We start from the raw sequence: 24,318 nt of genomic DNA on the forward strand, positions 1-24,318 counted from the left end.
ACACATTTTTACGTAAATTCAACTTGCAAGGGGATAAGGCATGTTCCCCTAAGTTTGGAAAACTCTATAAATGAATTTGATCCGCTCATGCGCTAATCCTCTACTGCTGAAAGACAGCGGGAAAATAATATTGGCTCGGTAAAACTTTCGGATGGCTGCATAAGCGGATGTAATGCTATGCCCAGTCTGATAAACAAAGTTTACGGCCTGCCAAAACGTGCATCCAAACACCACATCGCACACGTGTTTGATATCATTAACTACTGTTTTTTTGAAAGATAGGGCCAAGTTATATATCTATAAAAAGAGACATTGTGCTGATCAGGTAGCTGCCAAAGATAATATTATTTCAAGTATCTGTTTTATCGTCAAAGAAATCTGTAAGATGCTAGGCAATGCACTCAATGTTAAAACATGCATGACCAGAAAGGTTCATCTCTGCTTAAGATAACATGGTCGTAAAGTATTTTACAGATGCCGCTCTTAACAATAGAAAGTAAATTGGGACTCAAGATGATCATTTAATCACCAGACGCGGACTGAATTCCGATATCGTCAATTAGCTACCCCTTTGACACTCGTGCAACAACATCATCGCATTACGACCACGACGTGGAGTAGTATTTTTAGTTGATGTGTATTCTTTTTATATAGAAGTAGTATCTACGGTTAGTTGTGATCGTCCACCAGAATATGAATAGAACAACAACGTAATAAAGCAATAGAGATGGAAGATCTAAATTTTCTAACTTTTATGATAGAGAGTTCCTAAAATTCATACGAACTTGATGATATACATAGTTGGTGATGGAAACATATTTTCTATTCTGAGGGAGCGGGTAGTAGGAACGAAACAGGTAATAGAGTAATCTATGCGGTGGTTGCTCTACGCTTCATATAGACATTGAAGCTGTTGCTCGTTACAGAGTACGTAATGAAAGATCTTCGATCATCCGAGCGTTTCATTTCCGATGGGATTGCTTCAAAATCGTATAGTCTAATTAGGTTGGCAATGGAAAGACGCATTTCTTGTTGAGCGAACGCCTTGCCAATACAGTTTCTTGAACTAAATTTGGATCGTGATATGTTTTATAAGTGACCCGCTCATTCTCTTTAACTTTTTAGCCCACATAATATGTTAAGTAACTAACAAGGAAAAACGATACTTTACCCAATGCTAAAGGGGAAGAATGCTTCTTGATCAGCAGGAATATCACTGCCTTCTAACCACCGTTCTGGCTTAAACTCGTTCGGTTCTGGCCAGTACTTGGGGTTCATGTGTGCGTGATATAGATTACAATGGATGACAGTCTGCATAGTATGGTAAGAAAAGAAAATTAGTTGAAATATATCAATTGTGGGTTACATGCAGTATGATAATAGCAGTACAATACGTACACCCTTGGGAACCATGAGACGACCACCCAAAATCATATCACGATCCGTCGTTCTCTCAAGACCGTTGACAGCAATTGAATCCTTTCGCATACTTTCGTTAATGACTGCATTCAAATAAGGAAGATGCTTCAACTGCTCGTGCTTGAACAATTTCTGACCGTCCTCCATCTGGACGCTATCAATCTCTTCACGCAAAGTTGCCAACGCTTGAGGATGCTTCATCAATTCAATCATTGCAAATCCAGTGGTGTTGCTGGTCGTTTCAGAACCGGCAATTAAGAACAATACGGTTTCTTGGGCAATTGCATCGGCTGTCAAGCGATCCTCGGTGTCGTGGGCATGCTGTGTGTCGATCAAAATTTGAAGGATATCGTCACGGCGCGCCTTTTCACCGCCTTCAAGTCTTTCCACAATGATTTTCTTCATAAACTTCAATGTACAAAACAGTAAAATAAGTGATTTTTGTTTTCATATAAGGTAGTGTTGTCATAAACTGTTAAACAGCATTCCCTAATTTTTACCTGCTTCAACTTGTCGTTTTGTTGCATAATGTCACTGAAAGAAAACAAGGTCTTGATTGCACCTGAAAGTGGATGGGTGACAAGCTATAATAATGCGTTCACATGTATAAATTAGAACGAAAACATCTTTCATTACTCGCGCCTATCCTGAACAATAATGGCATCGATATGTTACATAGTTAGCAGTCTCCATGTTACGGGTAATTGTAGCGGGTACGATATGGTCGTTGCCATCAAGCATATGGAATGTTTGGCCAAAGGCAGTTTCACCAATGATATCCAATGCGAGGTATTGAAGCAAAATCCAGACATCCACCTGACCAAAGCCATCGCCACGGTTCGTATTCGCAATATCTTTGTCAATGCGGCCGATGAAAGATTCGGTCGTTTTAAGCATATAAGGTTCGAGAGAGTTGAGATATTTCACCGAGAATGCTGGAGAAATGACACGTCTCTATTGAATTGAATCCATACCATGGGGAAGTCAGAAGAACGTTCAAATTTTGTGTTATATATCTTGTCCAAAGCACAACTACGTACACGCTGCTTATGGAAGATCTTGTCTACAGTACTGAACAGAGTACCACCTCCTTGACCTATGTCATTACCATTTTATGTTAAAAACGCAGATAACAATGGGGATAATTAAATAGGTTGCCATGACATACGCTGTAATCTCTTATACGCAGGACCCTTTGGAATATCATCTTTAAACAAAATCTGTCGCAACATCTGCTTGTCTGCAACTCCAATTGTATTCGGTCCCAAGCGAACAACTTCACCGTACTTTGTTTGCCACGCCTGATATTTTGTGTATCTATTTTTACAGCCCATCGATACAATTCGTAAACCCATTCTTATTGCTCCCGGTCATGCATCTGTTGTAGTTTCTTTGGATATACTTACGCTGCTCCTGGCGGATCTTCAATCTGTCTCGACCATCGCGCGCTATAAAACTTGAACTGGAAAGGACCAGGAATGCCACTGAGAGGGCCTACAAAGGCATCATAGATTTTCTGTATAGTTTTACGTTTGAAAATGTCTGTATTAGTACATGACTACAGAAAGAATGTCGCATATGCATATACTTACCGAAGACACTACATAGGTCGCCAAGGTGATTGCTGCTATTTTGCCGACTTTTTCGACGTCTTGACGGTTTGCTGATAGGACGCGATCGACGACGTGATGTGCTGATGACTCTAGCTTTTGCGATAACGTTTCGAAATCCATTCTTGCCAAGAAAAATAAATATTTGTTTAGAGTAGGGGGGGGGGTCAACAAGAGAAAGGAAGAAAAAGATCTTCGACAGCGGTTTCTTTTATATTAAGCGGAAATTCCAAAACAGCTAAAAAGACGATTACAGAATGGGGCAACACGAGGCGCGGACCTTCCGTTGCTATGAAATCTGCACATATAGGCTACGTTAATTCTATCAACGTATAACTCTCTTCTTGATTTTGGATGTGAACTAGGAAAAAAATGACTCATACGTCCCATCACCTAATAAGAGCAATTTCTGCCTCGTCCTTCTTCCATTTTTACATTCTAGAAAAGCGAGACAATCGAAAAGATGATTTTTTCCATTGGCAAACTTTATTTAATGTCTCATGCTTCTGGTGACGATGCAGCTGATGTAGATTATATATATATATCATTACAGCCAATTTATCGGATGGTGATGATGATGATGATGATGATAAGATCTATAATTGTTTGTTGTCTGGACCGTGTATTTGGTGGACCGTAATAATAATAACGCACTTATGATGGATGGGCGAATAAACGACTGACTCCATCGCGGAAAAAGGCCAAAATCGTTAGAGTGGTTTCCACTCAAAAGGCAGCATTGGTATGATGTAGCAATCACAACACAAATTTTGCTGGGGTTGGTGCGCCTAAACTTTCGGCTTCTTAACTCCACAAAAAAAATATGTCCGCCGCGGCTACATATATTTTCCATACCAAGGATGGTTGGTTGGCTAGATACAGTAGCACACAATGAAACGGCGGTGTATCTAGAAGATCAGAGGCAGCTGGAAGTGCAACTTCTCTCCGGCCTGGGATAAAATGATCTTACGATTACACTTACGATAAGATTAAAACTACACGCAAGGTGTCCTATATACCACCAGATCCTTATAAAGTGGACGACATGCTTTTCACCCCATACTCTTCTTTTCGTTTTCTAAGAATATTGCTTTTTTTTCAACGGATACCTTATGGATGTATCAATATACACGGATCAAGTATATGTTCTAAAGGACGCTTTTTATACAGCTGTCCTTTTCTGGCTATGCCTGGCCAGGATACAGATGACATCGAAACATAAAAATGGTCAATGTTTTGGTGCTGTGAACCTGGCATACGAGCACAACGTATGAGAGTCGGAGTGGTGATCAACCGTGGCGCTGATGGTGCTACGGACAGCAAGCGTTCGATCTGAGCCAATTCCCACGCACGTCAAAATTCATATTAAACAATACAGCTGTCAAACCTTGTGCTCCCGTCGATCAAACAAAAAATCTCTTTGCGGTTTTATGAAAAAAACATCCAAATGCTGAATCTTCCTTAGCTGTTGCATCGATACTTATTATCAATTTATAAGTCGTTTGTATTTCTCTTGAAAGACAATTTTATGTTTTCAATGCGATTTAGCAGGAATTTGGCTGCTTACTACTGTTCTTTAACCCCTGTCAGGCAGTATTTGATATGACTCTTATTATAGTGCATATGATGCTTCTTCCTGCTTCATAGACACATAATAAATCTTTTGGTATTCCGAAGTTGAGAACTGCCGTTGGACCCGTTCCATTATATAAAAAGTCCGTCAAAAAAGCGAAGCCCCTGGAAGATTACAAAAGACGCTTGATACACTGTGAGTTAGTCAGCCCTCCTGCACGTCGTCGAGGAGAAGCAGTAAGCTCAAGTCTGAGCAGTGACATGCTGTATATATATTGTTGCAGTAATCACTTCCAGGACATTGGAATCGTATTCTACGGAACAAGGTATATCCAAAATTTTATGTCCCAAACGGCTTTTTTTTTGAATCAAAAAGCCTCAGCTCATTAGCAGTAGAAATTAATGCATGCTTAACGCCGAGAGGTGAGCCAAGTTTAATTACTAATCCACCACGAAGTTTGCTTATTACTAATCCACCACGTAGTTTACTTTGGCTCGGCAAACGGCCGAATAGCCGTGAGCTGATAGCAAAACGGAACATCAATAAGGGGGTGCGAAACACACACACCCGTCAGTTCAGAAACCCGAGAAGAAAACCCAGTTGTCAACATTTACCAGGCCGACCTTCTCTTCTGCTTCAATTCATTGGCCGATAGCCCTCACCTTCTTAAATGTTGTTCTTCGCGCTTCAAAAAAATTAGCCAGCTAACAAGGACAAGCGTTGAGTATAAAAAGAGAGGGACGTCGAGTACGGTAGGGACGTTCTCTACTCATTCGACCTTTTTTTTAATCCAGCTCTTTTGAATAATCACCATGTGCACCGATAACTCTTTCCACGGATGGGCTGCTTCTGACAAAGGTACGACAGCACATCTCCTACATACGTGCACGTGGCTAGCAATGGCTACTGCATATACTCTTCCAACAGAGAAAAAAAAACAGATTATTCTGACGTTCCTCTCCTATTTATATAATAATAATTTTAGGTCAACCCCTTGAATGGCGTGAATTCCAGTTGAAGCAGTTTGAAGATGACGATGTTCAGATGGATGTCACCCACTGTGGTACGTTATCGTATACCAAGCATATAAACCAGCTTGCATTATGATAATGTTTCTAATTTTCTTTCCTCTTTGCTTTTCAATACGTTGCTTGAACAGGTATTTGCGGTAGTGACATTCACACCCTTGATTCCGGCTGGGGGCCCACAGAGTAAGTTCGATAAAATTGCGTCTTTAAACCTCGTTATTCTACACATGTCACTTATGAAAAACGTCATTTTATCGATTTTATCTTACAGATACCCTTGCGTTGTTGGCCACGAAGTAAGTATATAGCTGTCTCTGGACAATGGACACCATGGAGAAGGAATTTTAACTCCTCAAATTATTTATCTAGATTGTCGGTGTTGTGACCCACGTTGGTAAGAACGTCAAGAACTTGAAGGTCGGTGATCGTGCTGGTGTCGGCGCTCAATGTGGCTCTTGCTTGGAATGCGACAACTGCAAGTCTGGTTCTGAGAACCTTTGCGAACGCCGAGCCATTTTGACTTACAACGATCGTTGGCAGAACGGTGACAAGACTTTTGGTGGTTATGCTACAAAGTGGAGAGGCCACCAGCGCTTTTCATTCAAGGTCCCCGACAACATGACCAACGAAATCGCCGCTACTTTCTTCTGTGCTGGTGTGACCACCTACGCTCCTTTGAAGCGTGCTAATGTCAAGAAGGGCGATAAGGTCGGTGTCATTGGTATTGGTGGCTTGGGTCACTTTGCTGTCCAGTGGGCCAAGGCCATGGGTGCTGAATGTGTTGCCTTGTCGAGCTCGGACCGCAAGCGTAAAGATGCTGCTGCCCTTGGCTGTGATGACTATGTTGTCTCCAGTGACGTTGATGCCATGAAGAAACACGCCGGCACCTTCACCCATATCATCTGCACCAGCTTCGGTACCAACTTTGACTGGGCCCTTCACTTTTCTCTCATGAAGCACAACAGCCACTTTATCATGGTTGCCTTGCCCGAAGAACCCCTGAGCGGTATCCCTGCTGTTCTTCTCGCTTTCCGTCAAATCAACCTCATTGGCTCCTTCATTGGTTCGCCTAACGACATTGAAGACATGCTTCAGTTTGCTGCTGACACTGGCGTCAAGCCCTGGCTCAACAGCTACCCTATGAAGGAAGCACCTGCTGCTGTACAAGCCATGCGTGATGGCAAGGCTAGATACCGCATCATCCTGGACAACACCTCCTCGAACTAAATAGATTACATCTCATCATTGTATATTATTAACCCTCACATTCCTGCATTACAATTCGATACTACATCGCTGCTGAAGCTACAATAAATTAAACCTGATACTTTAATATTTTAGATATTTTGATCAATATGGGAAGGAGGTGTACTTTTTTAGCGAATGTGTGTCCAATATGATATGCACCTGTGTGCACAATGTGGACAGCTATAAACTAATATACCTGACCATTGTGCTACGGAAACTACTTAAAGCGGTGTCTGCTTCCCAAACTCTTAGTTGCAATGCCAGCCTTGGATACCGCATGAGGAGAGTTTAGACATCAAAGTGGTGCACTGGACCAAGCCTTTTCGCTCCACATGCTGTTCCGCCAATACACCAGACAATACAGTAAGGCTTCAGTGCTAGCCTTCCCCGACATTAAGATCACATACCACTTAGATCGATACAACATCTGGCAAAACGTCTATTCGATGCCCTCGGAACAAACGGATAATCAACCCAACCCTTTGTCATACGGCCTCATCTCGCAACCGTCATCGACTGATAAAACGGCGAATGCACTGGTTACTCTCTTACCTACTTCGCGAAGTGGGTGCCAAGCTACACGATCTGAGCGAGGTACTGGAATCTCTCAAGGCCACAGCCATCCTCTAGCGCCCTCACACAAGATTCACCTTATTGAAAAATCTCCCTAAATCGCAACGCAGGTTCTCCCAGGGTAAATGGCTCAAAATCTGGACACCACTGCTCGCCACACTGCGCGAAATTGACCGTCTGAGCCACACCAATACCGAATACAACGACGACGATGACCCACTACTAACAAGCGCTGAACCACCTTCACAGCGACTCCCTATATATTCATCCCACCAAGAAGTGTGGGCTTTTGTTATGTATATCACCCGATAATCGCTTTCTCCCGCTCATCTTGCGACCACCTTAATCATTCTTCTGTTTTATCTTCTATTCATCTTCCCACTGGGTTTCTTATTTTCCTACCACCCGTCTCTACTGTAACGTTACTATTTAATCATCGATGATTCCGTACCGCAAGGAAGCGACCGTATGTCTTATCGCGTTGGCCAATCCAGTCTTCCATAAATAAAACAAACATATAAACTATAACCTAATACAGTTAACCCCGCTTTTTGCAGCCATGGGATTTTGGGGGATTAGGCTGCAAAAAACGGGAGGCTGCAAAATACGGAAATGATAAATAAGGGAAAAAGATACAGCCGTGAGCTCTCATTGATTATACACCAATGAAGGACAAACAGTTTCTATACATCAGTGAAGTATTCTATATTATTATTCTATTATGTTAGCTTAAACATATTGAAGGAGACCTCTTTCAACTGCCTCAAGAAAACCAATGTTCTGGATGGCATAATCGCAAGAAGCAACACAACAAGCGATAAATTGACCAATGCTGACAAGGAGGTATACAATGGTAAGATGTATAATTCCAATAGGGACACATGTAAATCGAACGTCAAAGAGCTCCTACCCCTTCCTTCATATATTGTCTGTGAGAAGACTGATTTGATGTAAGCAATCATTGGCTCTTGGATGAAGCAAAAATGGATGAGCTACAACACTTATTGCAATTAGATGAGCTATTAAAAACAATCATAGCTGATAAACATTTTCCAAAATAATCATATAGCGGAATGGCTCAATTATAAATTCCTTGATCAATCAGCTGATAAAAGTATATGCATGGAATCAGTAAATGCTTAGTAGACAATTGGAGGAAGCCTTTTTAGGTCTGCAAACTGCACAAAGGATTTACTCATGACTTGCTGCAAAAACTGAATGGGTGCAAAAATTAATCGTGCAATGAAAGCGGGTTGACTGTATAAGAAGGGTGGGCTTTAGCTTGATAACAGTTAGTAAGGAGTATGGCGATAGCCGGTTTCTTTTTTCAGTAAGCCAATAAAGGATGAGAATGAGTATTCCGCAGTGGCAGTAATCAGAGCCATCCGAGCCACATAGATAATCAAACACGGATGTTCGTACTATCAAATTTGATTGGGTGAACAGGAAAAGGCATTTGGGGGGATCGGAAGTATCGGCTGAGACATTGGATGAGCATGCTTAATCTTGGCTGACGACATCCTTGCACTATTCTAGTTGAATTCTTCATAGTACTCGTCGCCTTGTTTCGCCGTGATGACACCTAGTGTCAATCCACTCGTTTTGGAAGATGTATGGCGGATTATAGAACAAGGCAGCTAGGCCAACCTTAAGCTTCTTACTGCTGTTTGTGTTGTCTGCCAGAACGAGCCCACTTTGTACCAACGCAGGATCATACGAAGCGATAACATCTGGACGGCAGGTTTCCCAAACTCCTGAAAAACAATCCACGAAACGACCACCTTCACATATATGACGTAGCATATATTCTTCTGCAAATTTCCTGGCCAAATCTCGTCCACCGTTCTGCATATTGGTGTGGCATAGATCTGTTTACTTCTTGTGTATCTAGCTCTTTTACATTTATCCCATGTTAAGGTAATGGACGAAGTTGATATGTGTATTATTCCTAGGATGCCTTTTCTAATCAACTGTTTATACCATACAGAGCAATAGCTGATACTTGCCGTCTTATGTAGTCTGATAAGTGAGGTAAGCATACCCATTCCCTCCTTCATAATATCTACCTTCGTCGTGACCTGTATCCTAGCTAGAAGTATGACAGTAATAGTAGTAGTAGTAGTCGCGTCCTTAGTTCTATTTCTCTTTCTACTGTGTACTTTTTTCAAATGTCGTTTTTACAAATAAAAAATTTTTATTCTGAACTGAAAAATCTGAACGCCCTCTTGCTTGCTTGCTTGTTTGTTTACGCCTATTGAAACGATCGTTGAAGCTTTCTCTCGATCCCCCAATATGCATAACCCCCACTCCCCCCACCTTGTTAGATGCTCAACCGTAAAAGGCAATTTTTTTGAATCCTTCATTGTTTATAAACAAATCTGCACAAAAAACCTCTGGGTGTGTATGTTCAAGCTTACGATTTTGTTCTGGCTGCTGGTGAAGCTGCGTCAATGCAAAGTCGAAGCATTTTTGATTGCTGCGTTCAAGACATCGCAAGCAATTTTATCGTCGTGCGGTTACCTCGCGATGATTTCGTCCTTAATAGCACTGACGAAGATCTTGTTGTCGAAGTTTTCGACATGTCACAAAGTCCAATAACGAGAGCGCCACAGAGAGACTCGTTGAGCGTCAATAAGTCGAAGTTTGGGACTCGCTGGTGGCTCAAAAACACGACGTACAACTTTGAAAAAATCGTTTACTAAACCCATTCCTTCAATCTTTTCTTTATAACATTTCTCTTCTTAATACGTTACCTATGTCTCATTCCTATACCCTTTGTTGATTATTCTTCTATGCATTTTAACGAACCTCTTTTATATTCTTTCTGGATGATTTTTCTATGCGTTTTATGACCACCTTTTATATTCTTTCTGTATGATTCTTATGTCCGTTTTCTATGCCCCTCTAAATCCTATTTTTTGTCTTTCGCTTCTTTTCTTATATGCCAGTTTTTATTCAATGTTAATTAATATATTTTATGCCTCTTCAGTAAAGTGTTGTGTTACAACTACAAACAGATTATTTTTCTGTGATTGCGTAATTACATTTTCATTACAAAGACATTGTAAAACTGGCAGCTTAATTAGCGAAAACCAATTGTGATTGGACAGATCGTGTACGTGGTGGGTGCTCACTTCCAGGAGGGGGGTGTTGAATATGCGAGAGAGTTGGGGGCCAGACCTGAAAACGGATGGTGAGGGTGCACAAAACACCTTTTCGTACAAGAAATGCAAACAAAGACGCACCAAAAAAGTCTCCCAGGTTGTTTGGTGGAGGCTGCTCACCTCCTTTGAAAACGGGCCGAAATTGTGTCCAATAAAATCATGGTTTCTTAAAGTTTATCAGTATTTATATACAAAAAAGGATTTGTTTCCTCTGGGTGTGTACCCGGTTTATTTGTGTCTTTATTTACGTGAGTTGTTGCTCAGCAGCAGGAGGAGCAACATAATCAGTACTACCATTATTATAACATCGAATCGCCTTGGCAATTTTCTCCGCGTGGTTCCGCGAGCTGTAGAATTTTAATCCATGTATCATCAAACTATCCTTTTGCACGCAGCTAGAGAAGGCGCAATGCGAATATATTTATACTTTGCTGCTTAGTGATGTGCTGCTGTGCATTGCACCCCTGATCATTTAATGCCAAGAAGGCCAAGAAACAATCGCAACGACAAACCACAGATATGGATGCGAGCTTTAAACCTGTCATATTGAGAAAGAGAGTAAACAGCAAGCGACTTTGCCACATCATCGTAATCGTTTATTTGCCTTTTGTGGTGCATGTGTGAGAGTATAAAGAATAAAATTTCTTCCTTCGGGATTCTCCTCCCTTTTGCCCCCCACTTTCTACACAAAAAGAATCAGGACATGGATCTGCAAACTATATCGCAGAACTTTGAGTCCTCAGCAAATTATATCGTCAACCGCGTTCTATCCACGAATCGTCAAGACGTCAAGACGCTTGGTAAAGTCGTTGCAATCACCTTGGCAGCATACATTATTTCTTCGGTAAGTATTTCGTAGCAGTGAAAAAGAGCCTCTTTTACATACTATTTCACTTCCTTCTTTGGAGAGTGCCAATTATCCATCATTTTGTACTTAGTGACAAAACAAATAGAAACTCTATGACGCCTTTCTAGGCCCTCTCAGTGGCATTCCTGGCCCTATTCAGCTCAAGCTGTTCAGCTTACGTTTTTCACGAGAAATTACAAATCCACCAGGAAGAGCGTGAGTAATTCGGGTTGGTAATGATGATAGTGATACAAAGAAAGAGTCGACAAGAAGAATCACGATTTGACAAAAAAACTAGATACGAGAAATTCCAACGATGGCAAAACCAATACGGTGATGTCGTCCGTCTTGGTCCCAAATCCATCCAAGTAGCAGATAAACATATGGTTCGACAAGTTCTTTTTAAAGACGATCTCCCAAAAGGCCCCGACTACGAACGAATGTCACGTATGTTGAAAGCAACAGCATCTTCGAATTAGCCTTATGCTTCGATGATCAAGGATGAACGGATGGCTAATAATATATACTACTCTATACAGGTGATGGTGGCCCTACTCTTTTAAGTGCAACGGATAAGGTCTTTCATAAGCAACGAGTAAGTGATTTGCTTAAAATCAAGAGAGGAAGTGGAAGTAAGATTGATCCGATCCGAACGATTTTTTTCACCAACAGCGACGCGTTGTCTCACCAGCATTCTCGGTCAAATACCTTAATTCCCTCGAGCCTTACATGTTAAATACAGCCGATACATTCATCAGAAGCATTGACAGGGAAATTACAAATTCTAAGCGCAGTGATGGATATGGCCAAGTGGATATTTGGATTTTGCTGCACTACCTCGCTCTTGACATTATCGGTGAAACTGCGTTTGGCCAGACGTTCCATCTGCTCGATGGTGATGATCACATTGTACCCGCTACAATCGCGCGTGAATTGGAAACAGTCAGTTATGTGAGTAGTGTTACTGTTTTAAGCATGGAAAAAGGTACTGTAAGACAACAAGTCATTGTACTAACTGGGGTTTATTTTAGATAATGACCCATCCAGTTATGGGCTTGATTAAGGCATTACTCTCTTTCAGTGACCTTTCCAAAAACAAGCGAAGGCTAAAAGAGGTATTGACAAATCGAACTTGGAACAAACTTACTTATGCTAAAGTTTACTGTCATGGCTCTATTTTACTTTGCAAGTTCATGACAAAAAGCATTATGGAGCGACTCAAAGGCGGCGAAAAGGATCGTCGAAACGACATTCTTCAGATATTAATCGACACTCAACACGCAAACGAAACCGAAGATCGGTTGACAGCTGAAGCAATCGCCCAAGAAACGATTTTGTTTTTAGTTGCTGGATCAGAAACCACGAGTAATACTATCGGGTTTGCTATTATCGAGCTTTTGAAGAATCCACATGCGCTGGCCACTTTGCGCAAAGAAGTTGACAGTATCGAATCAGAGGATGGTCAAAAGCTATTCACGAACGATCAGTTGAAGCAACTTCCTTATTTAAATGCGATTATCAATGAGACAATGCGTATCAATCCTATTGCTGTAGTTGGCCTTGAGCGAATAACGGACCGTGACACAATTCTCGCTGGACGGTTGTATGTACCAAAAGGTGTAAGTTGCCAACTTCAATTAATCCACTACATTGCTTAATGAGCATCTTTTGAATTTCTGATTTAACTAATTTATACAAACTTCCTGTTATTGCAATAAGACTCAAGTACGATGTAACATTTACAGCACACACTTGAACCCTAAATACTGGCCCGAACCAACTAAGTTTAAGCCGGAACGATGGTTGGACGATAGCGATATTCCTGCTGACCAGGAAGCGTTCTATCCTTTCAGTGCTGGGTTAGTAACTTGATTTTTGCTTCAAGAACCTCGGTAATGTCGCACTTTGACTTATCTCCATTCCGAAAATTATATGTAGATCAAGAAATTGTATCGGCAAAGGATTTGCACAGCAAGAAATGCGTCTTACAATTGCAAGTCTTGTCAGACTATATGATTTCGAAGCCATCCCGGCAGAAATGAAGGCATCTGATGAAAGGACGTCCTTTGTTACATTGTCTGTGCAGAGTAATAGCTTTAAACTCTATATGAAGCGTAGAGGAACAGCATAGCTCGCTTAGGTCATCATGTATTTATCAATTATTATGGTTGAATATAACAATATCCTTTCTTTTATTATTGAGAAATTCAAGTTATGTTTCGTTTGCTCCCCATTTTACGTATCCAAATGTCATACTAGGAGTTGACGCTTTAGTGTACTCTTTTGGTGTATGACAAAAAATACAGGCCACGAGCATGACAGTTTCGTTTATTTAATCGATAAAATATGCCATTGCGGGGCGAAATGTCGCATTATGGTTACGTACGACGACATAACAACTTTGAACGCTCTATATCATTAGCATCTTCGAGCGAACGTCAATGAACCTAGTATCGCCTAATCGAACATTGGAGGCACTGGCAGGCAATGTAGGACCCTGCACGGCAACCGTAGGAGCTACAAGCAAAGCGATACCTATGAAAAATACAACCATTTAGTACTCCTCCAACTAATCATCACGAAGCTTAAACAGGTTTCAATGCTGTTCTTTGGCATATTCAGAAAATTGAAACTGGGTCCTTTGTATCATTGAAAAGCGGTAAGTACAATGGTCACGCGATAATCTTGATCACCTTTGTGGCGCCCAAAGTAACCAAGTTATTATAGTATTTTAAGTGACAGCTAAAACCATTGATTTGGTGATGCAAGAACGTGATCAATTTATAAAGTATTCAGTTGTCGCGGGGCGCTGTAGTTTCTGCGTATGAAAGAGTGTCTTAATTTGCCATTCATTCTATCTCTAGATGCAAAAACCCGAAGTATGTCTTTTCTTAGTCAGTCATTCACAGAAGTATCGTTGAGTGGTTGGAAATTTTTGTTTTTGTAGATACGAAAATCGAATACATAAGAGAATCATATTGACGCTGTGTTTAAGCACCAGATCATAGAAAGTATCATCTCCACTAACACCAACACCAAAACTTCGTCTATGATGCTGCTACGCCCGAATCATCGAGTACAGCGGCTATACAATCAACGACGCGGGAGCGTCACCGCTGCATGGGGCGCTGTGGCAGCGGATGTCACAGAGAATCATTTCATCGACGCTGACACGTATGTCAGCAGCATCTCTTTACGCTACTGCCGCGAGTGCTTCACCGAGATTATGCGCGAGGAAGGAGAGCTGTAAGAAGCGATTTTTGCAGCAACCTGCCTCGATGGGACAGCGCCGTCCCAATTTGACATGCTGCGCGTGGAAGTCTTTTCCCGTGTTATTTTGTTTCAATGGTAAATTGAGATAATATATCGTATGTGGCACATAAGTTGATTGCATCTTAATGGAAGAAAGGGAAAAACGTGACGTAACGTTAACAACTTGATCTCGTTGTGGTGCTTACAGTATTAGCTAGTAATAATAAATCAATGCATTTTATCAAATCGACATAGCCCAAATGTTGTCCTTTTTTTCTTTCTGTCCGCGGAGGACAATGTGTAGGCAAAAGTAGATGTGGCAGCACAAGTAATGTTGCAACAGCGACGTAACCAATAAGCAGAAAAGATGTTGACAGAAAGAGCTCATCCAACCGGGCTGTCAAAGATCGCGACTGCCTTTTTCGGCGATCAATTCGGGAAATCAAAATGAAAGAAAAATTTTTCTCGCCAGTCTATAAAAACAGCCGTGAGCGCGCTGTCTTTTTTTAACGCACTCTTTCGTCTTCCAAGACAAACACACAAGGTAATTATCGTTTCTGTATTCTTCTCCCCTTTCATAGCACACATCCTATCCCGTCCTTTTTCAATATGATGATATGTTGTCGCCCCAATCAGAGGAAATTATGCTGATTGCGTGCTCGCAGCCAAGAGCGTTTATCTGAATACACACCAACACAACACACCTTTGTTTTGCTTTCACTGAAAACTTGAAGGAAAGAATATTGTACTTATCAACTTTTCACAGTGTTTTGTCTTGTAGACCATGGCATCCAGCCTTCTCGATCTGTGAGGGATCATCAGATGCGTAGTAAGGTGAGGCTTTGTTTCTGTTTCATGTCGCAAAGGGAAGGGGCGGGAAAAGAAAACGGTTGGTAAGGAAGCATGCTTGGAATGATGACTTTATTATTTCATGCTAACACCGACTGTTGCTGTGGAGGAACACTTTAACTGACATGGCATGCAATTCCTTACTATGGGAGAGGAGGGAGGAAAGGATGATTGCGTTAACTGTGTGTCAAGCGCCGTTCTCTAATTCTTTATACAGTATATTTCTAGGTATGCTCTTCGTAATATAGATGTTTAGTCGCGTCATTCGAATTTTTTTTTTTTTTTGAATTATAATAAATTCAAGCCTTCTGGCCACAAAAATATCTCTTTTCCCTGCATGTGTACGTGTAGTACTGTTTCATCATGAAGTTTGATTCTCCCTTGATTCTCGATGGTGGTCTAGCAACCGAATTAGAGCGCACATTCGACAAAGATCTGTCAGGTTAAATTGCAAACGCGTGAAATAAGTACACGTTAAAGCTCAAAGAGACCTTATAACTGTTTAGGTCGCTTATGGTCCGCCCATTGTCTCGATCAAGATCCTGATGCAATTAGAGTAAGCTTGCGAAAGTTTGGATAAGTTCAATATAAGCATCCGTATAAAGTGCTGATTGAGGTTGGACTAGGCTGTGCATGGATCATATTTTGAAGCAGGCGCCAATGTTGCCACGACAGCCAGTTACCAAGCCTCAATCCAAGGGTTTCTCGACGCAGGCTATTCACGCGAAGAAGCCGTGAAGCTAATGCGAAGAAGCGTGCAAATAGCTCGCGAAGCACGCGATGCTTATGGCAAAGGTTATGTGGCATTATCCATGGGTCCTTATGGTGCCGTGCTGGCGAATGGTGCTGAGTATACCGGTGACTATGGCAACGAAATCAGCATGGATGACCTGGTTGCCTTTCACCGTGAGCGTCTCGATATTTGCATGCAAGGTAAGCAGTAAGGGGGGAGGCCTAAGAAAAGTGGCTATAATCTTATCATGCGTATGTTTATTTTGAATCTGACGTCAAAATTAGAACCAGGCGTCGACTTTATTCTTTTCGAAACTATCCCATCGTTTTTGGAGGCACGAGCAATACACAAACTGATCGAGGAAAAGGTACAAGAGCTGCCACCCGTAGCTGTCTCTTTCTCGTGTCGATCCAATGAGCACATCTCGGACGGGACGTCACTGCATACATGTCTGGAGTTGCTTGGAAAATTGGACAATATATTTGCTGTGGGCGTGAATTGCACAAAACCAAAGTACATTGCTGCTCTTTTGGATGTGCTTCTTAGTAACAGCAACAACAATAACAAGGCCATCCTGCTCTATCCTGACGGGGGTGAAGAGTGGGACGCTATTGCACGTAACTGGAATTCATCGACCAAAGTGTCGACTGTTGTGTTTGGTAAATCCATGGCCGGATGGGCAGCGCAGGTCACGGCCAAAACGGGCCAAAATGTCATTTTGGGAGGTTGCTGTGGTGTCGGCCCAAAGCATATCTCGTGTATCAGAGAGGCTATAGAGATCGCAAGCATTACGACTGCTCAGTTGCCATAGTTTTATAGCGGTTAGCGATTTGCATGAGAAATTCTATTACATCGAAGATTCCAGAAAGTAGCCTATTTTTATTCGATTATATTCATGTGTGTACCAATTGTATCCATATATTGCTACGTGTCATGTAATTGACCTACTCTCCATCGTGCTCTACATGAATTGAAATTATAACACTGCGCTTCTGTTCTTTTCAGCTTCATTGTTTGTAGCTATTATCCCACCCTCTCCACATGTAATATGCAGCTATATATTCTACAGCACACCCATCTAGTGGATTAATCGGTCGGCTTGTTGAAGGTCCTCAGCGCTTTCAATTCAAGAGCATCTCCAACTGTCGTTCTAAATTCTATTTTAGCATTCTGAAATAAAAAATTCCCATTCTCCAACGGTCATGCTATCGCTATTCTATTTTAGCATGAGCTCTCTCGTTCCTATTATTCAAGTTCTTATTCATTTGTCAAAATGTCTTCAAATTCCACTCCCCCTTCTTTCAATGCCGATTTGCGTGTCGGATCGAGCTCTGTGACCCCAGCTGTTGCCGAATCGTCATCTGCATCAGCATCAAGAGGCAATCGCGGTCCCAGCTGGACCGTTGAAGAGGACGGGTGGTTGTGCGAGTCCTGGATTGCCAAGTCAATTCGCTCGTCGAAGGGCACTGACTTATCTGCCAGTGTGTTGTGTGAGAGTATTTGCGAAGATTTTTTCCAAAGGGGAGGAGGTGAGAACGTGCGCATTGGGCACAGATCCCTCTCAAATCTATGGAGTACCATCCAGCAAGAGGTGCCTAAATTTGTTGGTTGTCTTGCTCACGTCAAGGCACTCAAGAAAAGTGGACTTACGATTAAAAATGAGGTTAGAGAAATCCACCCTTCATAAAAATAACTAATACTGATCGAGTTTTCATGAGTTAAGAAAGAGGAGGCGAGGAAGAAGTATAAGAACGATACGAAGACCATTTGGGAGTATGAGCACTGCTACAAGAAGCTCGAAAATGAACCAAAGTTCACGATTGAGCGTGGAGCAAAGAGTCAAAGCGCACTGACTCCAGTAGAACGCCCTACTGGTCGGAAGAAAGCCAAGGAGCAGGAGAAAGAGGAGGGTATGCGTAAGCGTAAGTCGGATGAAGACTGGGTTCTGTTGGCGAGGGTTGTAGAAAGGCATGCTGCGAACAATCGCTTGCGCATCGAAATTCAGGACAAGATAAACGATGATGAAGTGATGAGGGAGGACCTCGCCATGTACTCAGGCAATGAACATCAGTACTGGGAGTTGAGAAAAGCCGAAGCATTGAGGAATGCACAAAGCTCGAGCTCAAGCCATAGAGACACGGGCATCCAGTGAGCAAGCTGAAGAACAGCAAGTAGACAACAACGATAGAACAGTAGAAGCTGTTAAAGAATTAAATTACTTATTTTGCGGTTACTAAATCATATTACCCTGATGCTGCCACAGATGTTCAACAAGGTCGTTCTTAAGCTGATCATGGACAGCAGCATCCTTGATCTCGTCGTATCGACTTATAAAATGCTCCATTGTGTTCCTGTCTCTGCGAACAGACAACAGTGGCACTGATCCAGCACTGCCAAATCCTTCGTTTCCATTGCCATTGTTCAAATTGTCTTGGGGGTCACGCGCTGATCTTCAACAATCATCTTACGCAAGATTATGGATGCTCGCATAACAATCGAAAGATCTTTGGGTTGCCATAGTTTTGCTGGCTGGCGGATTATGGCCCATCTACTGTGCAAGAACCTAAAGGCGCGCTCGACATCCTTGCGGTAGGCTTCTTGCATGGTGGTAACATCTATATAGAAGGCTAAACTTGTCGAATCTAATGTAAAATGGTAGAATTACCTTTTTTTTTCCTCTCGATGGGATGCTTAATTGAATCCACCAACGTGAACCATGGCGGGTAGATACCATCAACTAAATAATACCCTTTGGTATAGCTGTTGCCGTTAATTGAGTAATTCACTGGCGGCATGAGATCAGACACCAGATCGTGAAAAACGAGTGAACGCTGCAAGACATTGCTGTCATTGAGCGTTCCTGGGAGACCGAAGTACGCGTGCCAAATCCAGGTTTCAGCGTCTGCTGCAGCTTCAAGGATAACTGTAGCTCTCTTTTCTTTGCCTTGGTATTGGCCCTTCGATCCTGCAGGGCAGTTTTTCCATTCCCAGTGCATGCAGTCCAAGGAGCCAAGCATGCCAGGAAAGCCTCGTGTCTCAGCCGCCTCAAGAAGCCTCTTATTATCATCCTCGTTCGGTGAGCGAAGGTACTCGTCACCAAAACGCGGCTGATCGCCAAACAGAATCGCTTAAGTCACTCCAGAGCAGCGCTTGCACCAAGACGAACATACTCATCGGTGGAGTCAGCAGATACGCCATATGCAAGCTGGCGAATTGCTGCTGTCGCTTTCTGCAGTGGCGTCAATCCCGGTTTGTGTGCTGCATCATACTTTTGCGGAAAGTAGTCGTCTTTCTGCTCTAGTTCGCTAACAATCCGCTCAAAAAGTCGACGGCTCATGCGAAAGCGTGTCCGAAACTTATACTCCGGGTAAACAGGGCGTTCACCGAAGTAGTCGTCATAGAGACGCCAGTGGCATGCAACGCGATTGTGATTGATCACTAGAGGACCAGGAACAGAACCTCCATGCTTGGTCATGCGTTCCTCGTCCTGATTGTCCTCCAACGCTCTTCGAAGACGTTCGACTCTGCGCTGTCGATGACGTTCTTCCTCTGCATCTTCTCCGAACATTTCGTTCAATTTGCGTATATTTTTGCTTGACATTGTGTTCGGAATGAGTAGTTGAAATAAGTTAAATGTTAAGTTTAGTTGTACTTTGATGCATGTCGGTTAAATATGTAGACGAGGTTTTCCCAGGTTACGACCGCAGATTCTGACATCATATCTTCCATTTAAAGTGATTTGTACCGTGTGCAATGTCGTTCGATTAAATACCATTACATATGTCGCACAACGTCAGTCGCGTCAGTTTCCTGAACAACACGTCTTAACTTTATACGTTAAGGAAACAGTAATATGAAAACCACACCTTTCAGTTATAAAGTTATAAATTCAGGCACCTGAAGTGAATAAAAGAAACTCGCTGCCCTGTGCACACTACCTATTGATAACCAATGTGTAAAAAGAGGTGGATAATAATTATTTATGTATAAGAAGAGGGCGTTTAAGGCAGGAAAGAAGCTATTTACTGTAATGTACACTCAAAATAAGATCTACACATCATCGGTGCGTTTGTCGACGAATATCTCTAATACGTGACGAAGGTTAGTAACGAAACCAGTGTCTTGATCCACAAGTTGGATCAAATCGATTGTGTGCAATCGTTCCTTGACTGCAATAAATCGAACATCAACTGCTTGTGATGTTGAAGGGCCGAGAGGGCTGAAAATACGAGGGTTTAGTATAATATAGATCTTTCCTCATGCTTTCCATAAATCCAATAAAACAAAGGTATAAGTACCTTAGTCGCACGTTGTTTTCTAGACAAATGATATCCGCTTCATGCGTCTCATTATCAAAATACTGTCGCAAGAATTCTGTACGCATAGACAAGCGAAGAATTTAGACCTAAATATCATTTCTATGACAAGAAATCACACAGTGAACTGTACCTGCTTCATCCATGTATGGGTCAATGGGGTTTTGTTCAATAGGCAGCGGTGGCAACGTTGTCTTTACCATATGTTCTGCCGTATGCTGTTGACGCTTACGGTTGGGTATGGTGACCATAAATCGTCGAGTATGCTTGGAACGGTTGACAATAAAGATCTGTAGCGGGAATATTTTGCCGACAGTGATGCTGGCCGGCACCGTGAAGGACACGACAATACCATCGACCACCTCCGATTCGGATTTTCGTGCAGGTACACCAGGCACGGGTGGTGCGCGCTGACCCACTGGTGTCTGTGGACCAGATTCTGCAATATTTGATGTAGCCATTATCATTCTCTTTCTTCCATCCATCACCTGGCCCAATGGACTGCCGACCGACCGTGCACCCGGAGACACAGAGACACTGGTGGAAAGCGATGCAGCAGACGACCGTGAAGCTATAAATGAGTTTGTAGAGGATGCAAGGAGCGAAGAGAAGCGTGGATCGGGTTCTTCTCGCTTTTGTCGCATCCCCATTACGTCCAGCATAGTGTTCCACTTGGATCGCATCGGTGCAGCGCGCACACCGTCAATAAGTGGAGCTCCAAAGACTTGAATTGATACGCGTTGTGGCTGCAACCGCTCATCCTGGTAATGCACTGGCATGGCTGGCGTGTTCCGATTACGCGCTGGGAACATGCGTGGCATTTGTTGAGGAGGTTTTGCTGATCCGTCTTCCAAGAGGGTTACGTTGTACAAAAACACCATTTGATCTAGCGTTTCCAAGGTGATGGGAAACTTTACCTAGCAGCAAACAACGACAACCTTTTGTTTGAGCCATGTTTTTCTCTTTCTTCTTTACTTTAACAATCCAATTGTTTCGATTCTCCTTACGTCATTCGAAAAGGCCACGGAAACCACCGCGTTGGATACTTGGACCTCCACCTTATCGACAACAAAACTACACGATGTTTCCAGCGGGTTCTCAAGTTCTACTGACATCATCACCATTTTATCGGCAACAGAGGCGTTGGTAGTTCGCATTTTCACATTGACGCCTGATCGCACGGAAAGCATTTCCCGGACATGTCGTCGCAATGTAAGCATTTGTGATGTAGAGTGGCTGCTTTGCGAGAAACTGCCACTCGATTGCCTGCTATGCTTTTCAATAACAAATCGTTGGTGTAATTTTGCAGTAGAGAAAACAGGATCTATTATGATACTCTTCCTTTTAGCCATCGCCTCTTCTTCTGTAATACTGGTTCACTACCTGTATCATACCTTCAGAAAGCCCATTGAGCAAATCAATTGTCTCAAACATATCTGCATCATAGTCTTCCGTGCCCTCCTCTGTCTTATCTTCATCCTGCTTATGAGATCGGTTGTTTGTTGTCATAGGTCGATACGATACATTGAAGGCAAACGATAGTAGAGGATTATTGCTTCGTGTCTTGACATATACTGATAGCATTACATGATCATTCAGCGCTCTAAACCATGTCTCAAGGTCGGTTGTCCCACTATTTCCAACCAAATCCTAACAGATAACTTACAAATAGGCACCGTCAGCGAGTAAATGCAGCAATATGCCTCTTCATGCTCAAACACGATTGGTTCTGGATCCTTTCCTCGGCTATTGTATGTGTGCGAGAAAAACGGTAGAGCAGACTCGTTTGCAGGCTGTTGTGGTGGCGTGCCTGCAGACATGGGACCGCGTTGACCCATACTGAGTTCGCGCTTATGCGTTTTCGGCGACGACGGTGCGGACGACGATGGGTTCCACTTCTGTGTAATGGAGCGGTGGTGAAAGGAAGAAGAAAACGAGGACGAAGGCTGGAGTGGTGGAGGGACGGCTGCAGGCTGTGGGTGTGGGTTGCTATCGACAATGCTGGTTTCGAGGTGGACATCAAGTTGGTTGAAGAACGTGTTAATGGTTTGCTGTACTTCATCGCCTGTACCAGCAAGCTGATGGGGTATACGCGCATACAAATACACTTTCAAGTGCTCATCTGAGAACGATATATTTCGATGGTGAGTCCGAGAATTATAGAATATGTGTATAGATATGGGTGCGGTATTTACGAATTAAAGTTGTTGAACACACAGGGTACATACCATAGAATGTAAATCGACGAGACGGGGTTGAGAGTATTTCTTGGGGAGACGGCTCGGATTCAGTTGAAACGTTGGGAATCAAGACGCGAAACTCGGCTTCATTGAAGAACAGCTCCGAGGATATACCACTCGTGTCCATTCTCGCTTTCGCTTTTCGAGTTTGTAGAAGGAAATAGGAGAGCTTTAGGGTTGCTTGGTGCCTGAATAATTCGCTACTCTAGGGAAACTCAGCGTTATTTAGTTTGTGCTGAATTTTGTTGCACAGGGCCAAATAGACTTGCTTTTTTCCCCGTGTATACAGTACTGCTGATCGATAGTGAAAGCAACAGATAACAGTGGGCAACTCCATATCTACTGGTACCTGTCGCTCACCATTGAAAAGATCATCAAGCAATCATGTGTACTTAGATAGCTTCACTACTACTCAACCACGTTCTTTTTCATGCTACATATTTGTGCGTACGTACTGCGTTTTTGGCTTAACGAAAGTTTGAAAATGCGCACTGAATAACGACGTTATCTCGCTCACACACAATAACTTAAGAGCGTGGTAAATTAAACATGGAAGGTGTTGGTCGAATCACATAATGCAACATAGAATATTGAAGATAATATACATGGATCTAGAGACATGTACATATACGCTCCGCTTGGAAAATGCCATTAGATAGCATCATTTTTATACAGAAGATATATGTCAACTCCATAGCGCTAGTTCTTTGTCACTGCTCGGGCATAGCGAATTTGACATCAACAAGTATCCACTGTAACTGAAGAAAAGCCAATCCTTCTAGAAGATCTTTTAGCTACCATTGACTTGCGCTCACTACAAGCACTAGCGCAAAATCTAAACGAAGCCAGACTCGATAACGACCGTTCCTAAATTGTCAAATACGCTACCTCAGTCATCGTCCATATTAAGCAGACTCAGCTTACGAAGCTCTACAAATCCGTGCTTAATTCATGCTAACCAAGGTAATCTGCTCACCCCATCGCGGACAGACAAAGGGTCAGTGAACGCTTCTGGGGCTGCATTTCGGCTATTATCTGAAGGATTGACTTCTTCAGTATACGGATAACGCTTGCAAGCGATCAAGACTTGTGATGACGGGCTAAAGAGTGCTCATACGTATTCCGATCGTGGCTGGCTAGTAATAATGAAAGATGTATCTCGATGACTGAGCTGTAAACGTGTTGATCTAATTTCGAACCATCCACATGAGACTGTGAATAGCATTGTCTTGCCGCTACGATAAGCTGATCTCGCTGTGTGTTTGAATGTTTCCTCGACATGGCAGAAATTTACTGCGGAACGTGGGAGCGCTTGGTGCCATACAACACTTGACGATAATCTGGACAGACATTTCTATCAACTAATAACTCAAACGATGACATTGATCACTCGGCGTGGTTGAAAAGCATAACTGATGAAACTGTTAAGAAACACAGCCTGTTAGATTGAAAGGTATTTAAGCCCA

General features: G+C 42.5%; 8 protein-coding genes across 8 annotated transcripts; 4 read left to right on the top strand and 4 right to left on the bottom strand.

Annotated features, from left to right (window-relative positions):
* Window positions 1-430: 430 nt before the first annotated feature.
* Window positions 431-3,194, bottom strand: BDB00DRAFT_798100 (cytochrome P450). The gene is made up of 9 exons (XM_053121586.1): window positions 3,012-3,194; window positions 2,826-2,935; window positions 2,588-2,736; window positions 2,460-2,515; window positions 2,095-2,373; window positions 1,920-2,003; window positions 1,399-1,827; window positions 1,172-1,311; window positions 431-1,066 (listed from the first exon to the last, which is right to left on the bottom strand). The coding sequence occupies exons 1-9, from the start codon at window positions 3,150-3,152 to the stop codon at window positions 871-873; spliced, it is 1,584 nt and encodes a 527-aa protein (XP_052985316.1). The 5' UTR covers window positions 3,153-3,194; the 3' UTR covers window positions 431-870.
* Window positions 3,195-5,084: 1,890 nt separating this feature from the next.
* Window positions 5,085-6,939, top strand: BDB00DRAFT_798102 (chaperonin 10-like protein). The gene is made up of 5 exons (XM_053121587.1): window positions 5,085-5,460; window positions 5,588-5,665; window positions 5,762-5,813; window positions 5,902-5,926; window positions 6,000-6,939. Exons 1-5 carry the CDS (start codon window positions 5,415-5,417, stop codon window positions 6,855-6,857), a joined length of 1,059 nt encoding a protein of 352 aa, XP_052985317.1. The 5' UTR covers window positions 5,085-5,414; the 3' UTR covers window positions 6,858-6,939.
* A 2,044-nt stretch (window positions 6,940-8,983) lies between these two features.
* Window positions 8,984-9,302, bottom strand: BDB00DRAFT_867125 (uncharacterized protein; the record flags this gene model as incomplete). The annotated part of the gene is made up of 2 exons (XM_053126306.1): window positions 8,984-9,033; window positions 9,113-9,302. The coding sequence occupies 2 exons, from the start codon at window positions 9,300-9,302 to the stop codon at window positions 8,984-8,986; spliced, it is 240 nt and encodes a 79-aa protein (XP_052985318.1).
* Window positions 9,303-9,853: 551 nt separating this feature from the next.
* BDB00DRAFT_798110 (uncharacterized protein) lies at window positions 9,854-10,393 on the top strand (the record flags this gene model as incomplete). The annotated part of the gene is given in 2 exon segments (XM_053121588.1): window positions 9,854-9,903; window positions 9,915-10,393. Coding segments are annotated over 2 exon segments (289 nt in total), but the record flags the coding sequence as incomplete, so codon positions are not given.
* Window position 10,394: 1 nt separating this feature from the next.
* Window positions 10,395-10,993, bottom strand: BDB00DRAFT_798111 (uncharacterized protein; the record flags this gene model as incomplete). Its single annotated transcript, XM_053121589.1, has 2 exons — window positions 10,864-10,993; window positions 10,395-10,738 (listed from the first exon to the last, which is right to left on the bottom strand). Coding segments are annotated over exons 1-2 (254 nt in total), but the record flags the coding sequence as incomplete, so codon positions are not given.
* Window positions 10,994-11,200: 207 nt separating this feature from the next.
* BDB00DRAFT_798117 (cytochrome P450) lies at window positions 11,201-13,668 on the top strand. The gene is made up of 9 exons (XM_053121590.1): window positions 11,201-11,459; window positions 11,569-11,678; window positions 11,761-11,909; window positions 12,002-12,057; window positions 12,135-12,413; window positions 12,494-12,577; window positions 12,653-13,081; window positions 13,182-13,321; window positions 13,401-13,668. The coding sequence occupies exons 1-9, from the start codon at window positions 11,232-11,234 to the stop codon at window positions 13,591-13,593; spliced, it is 1,668 nt and encodes a 555-aa protein (XP_052985321.1). The 5' UTR covers window positions 11,201-11,231; the 3' UTR covers window positions 13,594-13,668.
* Window positions 13,669-15,886: 2,218 nt separating this feature from the next.
* On the top strand, window positions 15,887-17,228 carry BDB00DRAFT_798139 (homocysteine S-methyltransferase 2-like protein). Its single transcript, XM_053121591.1, has 4 exons — window positions 15,887-16,005; window positions 16,070-16,119; window positions 16,190-16,496; window positions 16,581-17,228. The coding sequence occupies exons 1-4, from the start codon at window positions 15,927-15,929 to the stop codon at window positions 17,105-17,107; spliced, it is 963 nt and encodes a 320-aa protein (XP_052985322.1). The 5' UTR covers window positions 15,887-15,926; the 3' UTR covers window positions 17,108-17,228.
* Window positions 17,229-20,261: 3,033 nt separating this feature from the next.
* On the bottom strand, window positions 20,262-23,128 carry BDB00DRAFT_935287 (TRAPP trafficking subunit Trs65-domain-containing protein). The gene is made up of 7 exons (XM_053129187.1): window positions 22,841-23,128; window positions 22,279-22,734; window positions 22,007-22,186; window positions 21,620-21,936; window positions 20,746-21,529; window positions 20,595-20,670; window positions 20,262-20,515 (listed from the first exon to the last, which is right to left on the bottom strand). The coding sequence occupies exons 1-7, from the start codon at window positions 22,977-22,979 to the stop codon at window positions 20,347-20,349; spliced, it is 2,121 nt and encodes a 706-aa protein (XP_052985323.1). The 5' UTR covers window positions 22,980-23,128; the 3' UTR covers window positions 20,262-20,346.
* Between the last annotated feature and the right edge of the window lie 1,190 nt (window positions 23,129-24,318).

The sequence above is a fragment of the Zychaea mexicana genome, assembly GCF_025766255.1.
Source record: "Zychaea mexicana strain RSA 1403 chromosome Unknown BDB00scaffold_3, whole genome shotgun sequence".
Lineage (NCBI taxonomy): Eukaryota > Fungi > Mucoromycota > Mucoromycetes > Mucorales > Lichtheimiaceae > Zychaea > Zychaea mexicana.